Raw genomic sequence first — 7,017 nt, 5'->3', positions numbered from 1 at the left:
ATCAGGTGTCCCAAGTAGGATTATTTGAGCTTGGTCATCAGGGCATCAAGTGGATTGATTGACCTGGGTAATCTATTGGTTTGGGTTTGTTTTTTTTGGCTCGCCCCAGTATTTTCAGGAATCTTCTCCAACACCAGCATGCAAAGGTGTTTTAGTACTCTTCTATCCTGCTTCATCAACAGGGCTCCTGAAATACAAGTAGTCCTCAACTTACGAACACAACTGAGCCCAAGATTTCGGTTGCTGAGGGAGACAGTCGTTAAGCCAGTCTTGCCTCATGTCACGACCTTTTCTTGCCAGAGTTGTTCAGTGAATCACTGCGGTTATTGAATTAGTTACACATTGGTTAAGTGAATCTGGCTTCCCCATTGACTTTGCTTGTCAGACGGTTGCAAAAGGGGATCATGTGACCGAGGAACGCTGCAACCGTCATAAATGCAAGTCAGTTGCCAAGTATTCTGTGCGCTCCCACATGGAGGGTCTTTTCAGGGTGCCGCCAGTAAAAGACTGCCGGCGGATAACACCCAGGGGGAGGGCCTTCTCAGTGGATGCGCCTGCCCTTTGGAACCAGCTGCCCTTGGAGCTTAGGACTGCCCCCAACCTTCGGTCATTCTGCCGGGACCTAAAGACCTGGCTCTTTGAGCTTTCTGGCCCAGGCTGAGAGTTTTTAATTGGGGTTTTATATTTTTCAGGGATCAAATTTAATTATTTTTAACTGTTTTTAACTTTTGTATTGTATTGATGTTTTTAAATACTTTGTAAACTTCCCTGAGTCCTACGGGAAAAGGGTGGTATATAAATTCAATAAACTTAAACATATTGGGGATGCTGCAGTAGGCATAAGTGTGAAAAATGGTCACTTTTTTCAATGCCATTTTTAATTTCAAATGGTCACTAAATGAACTCTTGTAAGTTGAGGACTACCTGTATTCAAAAGTAGGAGAAGAGAGCATCTATTTCTTTTGTGATCAGCTGCTTCTCAAGCCATTTACTCAACTGGTATCTATGCCTGTCTGAGCTTGGAAGCTAAACAGGGTTGGCCTTGGCTAAGAGTTGGATGGGAGACTATCAGGAAATGTCAGGATCAACTTCTAGGAAGTTGAAAAGATACCCCAGAAGAAGACAGAGACAAACTACTTCCATGAGTCCATGAAATTAATAACTAATACTGTAATTCCATGAAATTATTAGAAGTTGAACTCAGTTTGAAAACAAAACATCTCTTTCTTCCAACATAAGTGATTAGCATAAATGGCCTGTTATCAGACAAGCCCATTTAAGTTGCTATAAGCAGTCCTTGACTTACGACCACGATCGGCACTAGAATTTCTATTGCTAAGCAAAGCATTAGTTACGTATGTGAGTTGCGCCTGATTTTACAACCTTTTTGTGCCAAGGTGCTGAAGGAAAAGTCTTCATCATGGTTTAGTCAGAAATCTTTATACTGTACCGGTCAAATGGTTGTCCAATCTTCTTGAAAACCCACAACTCTGGGAGGCAAGCTGTTCCACTGATTAATCATTGTTACTGTCAGGAAATTCCTCCTTATTTCTAGGTTGGATGTGTCTTTGAAAGGTTTCCACCCGTTGCTTCCTGTCCCGGCCTCTGGTGTTTCTGGTGAACAAGTCAATCCCCTCTTCTCTGTGACAGCCGAAGACAGCTATCATGTCTCCCCTGGACCTTCTCTTCATTAGGCTAAACCAGGGGTCTTCCAACTTGGCAACTTTAAGACTTGTGGACTTCAGAATTCTGGGAGTTGAAGTCCACAAGTCTTAAAAGTTGCCAAGTTGGAAGACCCCTGGGCTAAACATACCTAGTTCCTTTAGCCATTCATCGTATGATGTCCCCTATCTTCTTTTCTTCTCCAGGCAATGGAAGAGCTGAAAATGTCTGGATCCATTGCGTCCTACGACCAACTGGTGAAGCAGGTGGAGGCGCTGAAGAAAGAGAACACCCACCTCCGTCAGGAGTTGGAAGACAACTCCAACCATCTCTCCAAGCTAGAAAATGAGACTTCAGATATGAAGGTGAGGACCTCTCTCTCTTTATCAGCACTGATCCGGTGGTTTGTTTTTTTTTCCTAGTTGTGAAAATGTTGCTTTTCTATGTGACAGGTTGTCCTCGATTTATGACTACAGTTGAACGCAAAACTGATGTTGCTAAGTGAAACATTTCTTGTCTTGCTCCATGTTACGACTTTTCTTGCCGCTGTTCTTGAGTGAATCGTTGCAACTGTTAAGTTAGTAACGTGGTTGTTAAGTGAATCTGGCTTCCCCATGGACTTTGCTTGTCAGAGGTCTGCAAAAGGGGATCACATGACAGCAACGGTCATAAGTGTGAACAAGATGCCAAGCATCTGAATGTTGATCACGGGATCATGGGGATGCTGCAAAGGTTGTAATTGTGAAAAACACTCATAAGTCACCTTTTCCAGTGCCGTTGTAACTTTGAATTGGCATAAACAAAGTGTTGTAATTTGAGGACTACCTGTATTTATTTCTGATCATCTTGATCTCTCTCCAAATTCTGTTAAGCATCCTTTCCAAAATTAACACTTTACACCAGGGGTCTTCAAATATGGCCCTTTTATGACTTGTGGACTTCAACTACCAGAATTCCTCAGCCAGGCATGCCTGAGGCTGGGATTTGTAATCCCTGAGTCAAGGATACCTGATCTTAATGTTGAATTGCAGAGAGGATGGGTCTTGTCTCTTGCTACACAAATGTACCTGGACACATTGTGAGTACAATCTGTGTGAACTTTTACGACTGCTACTTAGAAATATCCGTTATTATTGTGGTTGGTTGCAGTCAGCCAGATGTTCAGAGCGGTTTTGGCATTTTTATCCACCCATTGAGTCCTTCCCCAGGGTTAGGATAGACAGATGTTGTTTGTTGGTGTTATAAGTATCATCACAGGATGTGAGCTCTTCCAAGTATTATTGTTGTTACTGTTATTACTGTTAGTCAATTTAATATAGCAACCCACTCCATGAGATATATTTGCTATATATTTGGATATGTTTAATTGACCAGCTTTAGGTGAGTTTTGTCTGTGTTTTGATGCTTGATTTCCTTCCATATGAGAGACACAAAGCAATATTCCAATTCTTCCTTTCTTGGCTCATCTTTTGCTTGAGAGTTTCCTAATTAGAGTTTATGACCATATTTTGCGGTTGGTTTAGTTATCTTAATTCATCATATTTTCTGCAATTGGATAGGCGGGCTAGCTGATCTTCTGGCTTTGAACACAAACGTGAAAGGCTAGAGTGGCTGCTAAATGAGGCTGCTCTAGCCGCAAAGTCTTTGTTGCTCCAGTTATTGTAATACAAGTATAAAATGATTTTAGAAAATGAAGTTTGAAACTCTCAATGGGAAATTTATTTTTATTTTATTTATTTTTATTACATTTATATCCCGCCCTTCTCCGAAGACTCAGGGCGGCTTACAAGCTTAGCAGTAGCCTTCATTCTATGTATATGCCTGCTTGTTAGGGCTTTCACACACACACACCCCAAGCGGCATTATTACAAAGTCAGCTTATTGCCCCCAACAATCTGGGTCCTCATTTTACCTACCTCAGAAGGATGGAAGGCTGAGTCAACCTTGAGCCTGGTGGGATGCGAACCTGCACTAATTGCAGGCAGCTGGTGTTACTTAAGGAGGCATTAGCCCACTGCTCCACCAAGGCTCATAATGTTGCCTCTGGTCTCAAAAGCGTATACATTTAATGCATAGCTGACAATGGCATCTCTGAAGAGAATACTGGGAGTTGAAGTCCACAGGCAGGCCAGTGAACAACCTTCTATTCTAACCACTGCTACGATCTCTTGAAACACTGATAATTAAGTATGGATATTACAACAAAATACAATGAGGGTTTTTTCCCCTCCCAATTACCCAATAGTTTTTTTAATGACAAAAGATGTGGGTAGAAAGATATCACAATCACTAGAACGCCCTAAGCAGCTCATGTAGACTTATTAAAGAATAAATCTCAACAACCGAGAAGCCTGGGATTTAAGATGATCTGTGCGATACAGGAATGTTCTTTCTGCAGGAGAAAAAAGAACACAACAACAAATCCATTTTACTTCCTTCATTATTCATCTGTAAAAGCTTAATTTACGTTTACCGATCTATCATTGTTGCAGAATCAAGAGACTCAGACCCCGGAATCAAAAGAAGTTTGTTTTATTTTGCACAAAAGGTTCAGAGCAAAAAGCAATGTCAATGTCTGAACCCATTTTCAGGGAAAAGCAAGTGCATATATCGTCTTCAAAAGTAGCAAAACACGGAAATGTAACTTATGAGCATTGATTGGTTACTTGAATTACAGCCCCCAACTCCCCCTTCTTGCTATGCTGAATTTAGCTAAATATCTTGCAACCTTTTCTGATCGAGGTCACAGGTTCCTTGTAGAAGCGCTTAAGTTTCCGGCACCATGTTTGTGGTTAGCTACAAACGAGACATATGTGGTTAGATGTATCACAGCTCTATGCTTGACTAAATAGGTGTGAGAGACAGATGAACTCGTGGTTTGGCATTTTCCATTTCCTTGTTCTTTTCTAACTAATACACACGTTTTCTTTATGCCTCACTTTCATGTCCTGCCTTCACTTTATGTCTTGTCTCACTTTATGTCCTGCCTCATCATGACAACAACTCTATTACAGTTTGCCAACTCTTTATGAGGAACAATCTGCTGCTTTTCCTAATTCTACTGCGTTTTCTTAGTAAAACTAACGCTACACAGACTATACCTATACTGTATATTAACATACTGTATATAAAGTATGTACAGATAGACCAGGGACGCGGTGGCTCAGTGGATTAGGACGCTGAGCTTGTCGATCAGAAGGTCGGCAGTTTGGCGGGTCAAATCCCGAGTGGCGCGTAACAGAGTGAGCGCCTCTTACTCGTCCCAGCTTCTGCCGACCTAGCAGTTTGAAAGCACGTAAAAATGCAAGTAGAAAAATAGGGACCACTACGGTGGGAAGGTAACAGCGTTCCGTGTGCCTTTGGCGTCCAGTCATGCCGGCCACATGACCACGGAGACGTCCTCGGACAAGCGCTGGCTCTTCGGCTTTGAAACGGAGATGAGCACCGGCCCCTAGAGTCGGAAACGACTAGCACACACGTGCGGGGGAACCTTTACCTTTACAGATAGACCTCCATTTATGACTGTAATAGAGCCTGCCCGTTATGATCATTAGTTGTGATGGTTGCAAAGCAAGTCACTATGTGACTAGACTCTTTCTTATGACCCTTTTCTGCAGCAGTCTTTAAGTGAAGGTAGTGATTATAAGGGGAAGGCCATGGTAATAAAGCAAACACCCATTGTTTGCTATGGGCCCTATTTGTTTATTTATTTGTATCCCGCTTTGTTATTTTTACAAATAATTCAAGGTGGTGAACATATCCAACACACTTTCCTCCTATCTTCCCTACAACAACCCTGTGAGGTGGGTTGGGCTGAGAGAGAGTGACTGCCCAAAGTCACCCAGCTGGATTTCATGCCTAAAGAAGGACTAGAACATGACTGCATTTTATGCTAACCGGCACTTATGTCCAGTTTTTGGCAAAAACATGTCCATAGCTAACTTAGTTCACTTAATGACCATGGCACTTACTTAACAACAACTGCAAAAAGGTCATAAAATGGATCAATCATGTGGCCGACCTGTTTAATGATCTTCACAACTCACAACCATGATGGGCAAGCTACATCAGGGGTCTTCAACCTTGGCAACTTTAAGACTTGAGGACTTCAACTCCTACAATTCCTCAGCCAGCAAAGCTGGCTGAGGAATTCTAGCAGTTGAAATCCACAAGTCTTAAAGTTGCCAAGGCTGAGGACCCCTGAGCTACATTACGGTCATTAGTCAAGGACTACATGTAATCTATTCTATCTAATCAGCAAAACCAAAAATCACAAGTTCATTTTTATGCAAAAAGTCCAAAAGAAGCTTCCAGTCACCAATAAATGTAGATCAGCAGCTCGACTTGCACGAGTGGCAGGCCAGCGCATATGCACCGCAAGCTGTATGCACATGCATGTCTGCTGGCCCATCGCTCCTTCTGCCCAGTTGTAATGAGCCACAGCCCAGGTGTTGGGGATCCCTTATGTAGATAATATCTAATCTTGAATCCAAGAAGTAAATTTATCCTTTTTCGGCAAAATTTGCCAATCCTTCTGCCATAGTGGGTAGTGTCAAATCTTTCTATCTATGTGCATATAGTAAGCTTGATGCATCATATACTGAAATAATCTTCCATAGCTTTTTTCTAATTGTTTAGCCATTAATCTTAAGAGGAAAAATTCTGTCTTCAGCTGAATACAGGTAGTCTTTGAGCCCAAGTTTTCTGTTGCTAAACAAGGTGTTAAGTGAATTTTGCCCCTTTTTACATCCTTTCTTGCCACAGTTGTTAAGTGAATCACTGCAACTGTCGTTAGTAATACAATTGTAAAGTAATTCTGGCTTCCCCATTGACTTTGCTTGTCAGAAGGTCGCAAAAGGTAACACTGCAATCTTCATGAATACAGTTACCAGGAATCCAAATTTTGATCACTTGGCCACAGGCATGTTGCAACAGTCATAAATATGAAAAACAATCAAAAGTCACTTTCTTGGTGCCATTGTAACTTCAAGTGGTCACTAAACAAATGGTTGTAAATTAACGACTACCTCTGTGGATCTTTAAAATCCTCTATACCTATTAGCCACCCAGCTCCAACAGAATCTGGCTGATCAGTTATTGTCAGAAAGAGAATGGAAGATTAGCCAAACCTTTTGTATGACCAAAATCCAATCTATATATGAAAACATTATACCAGTGTTTCTCCACCTCAGCACTTTAAGATGGGTGGACTTCAGCTCCCAGAATTCCCCTGCCAGCATGGCTGGCTGGGGGATTTTGGGAGTTGAAGTCCGCCCATCTTAAAGTTGCTGAGGTGGAGAAACACTGCATTAGACCTTCCAGGAATGACTGTCTCGGCCTGCCTTGATACAATCA

The 7,017-nt window shown here is 41.9% G+C and overlaps 1 protein-coding gene across 1 annotated transcript in view; it reads left to right on the top strand.

The window, feature by feature from the left end:
* Positions 1-1,714: 1,714 nt before the first annotated feature.
* The window catches only part of APC2 (APC regulator of WNT signaling pathway 2), a gene marked incomplete at its 3' end in the record, with an annotated part of 43,267 nt that continues 37,964 nt past the window's right edge, over positions 1,715-7,017 (top strand). Inside the window, exon 1 of the mRNA XM_083349292.1 lies at positions 1,715-2,027. Within this exon, the coding sequence (XP_083205418.1) occupies positions 1,872-2,027 (156 nt within the window). The 5' untranslated portion in view covers positions 1,715-1,871. The remainder of the gene's footprint in view (positions 2,028-7,017) is intronic.

Source organism: Vipera ursinii (genome assembly GCF_947247035.1).
Source record: "Vipera ursinii genome assembly, chromosome: 1".
In the NCBI taxonomy this organism is placed as follows: domain Eukaryota; kingdom Metazoa; phylum Chordata; class Lepidosauria; order Squamata; family Viperidae; genus Vipera; species Vipera ursinii.
The sequence above is the reverse complement of the archived record's forward strand: the minus strand, read 5'-3'. Positions and strand labels throughout refer to the sequence as shown.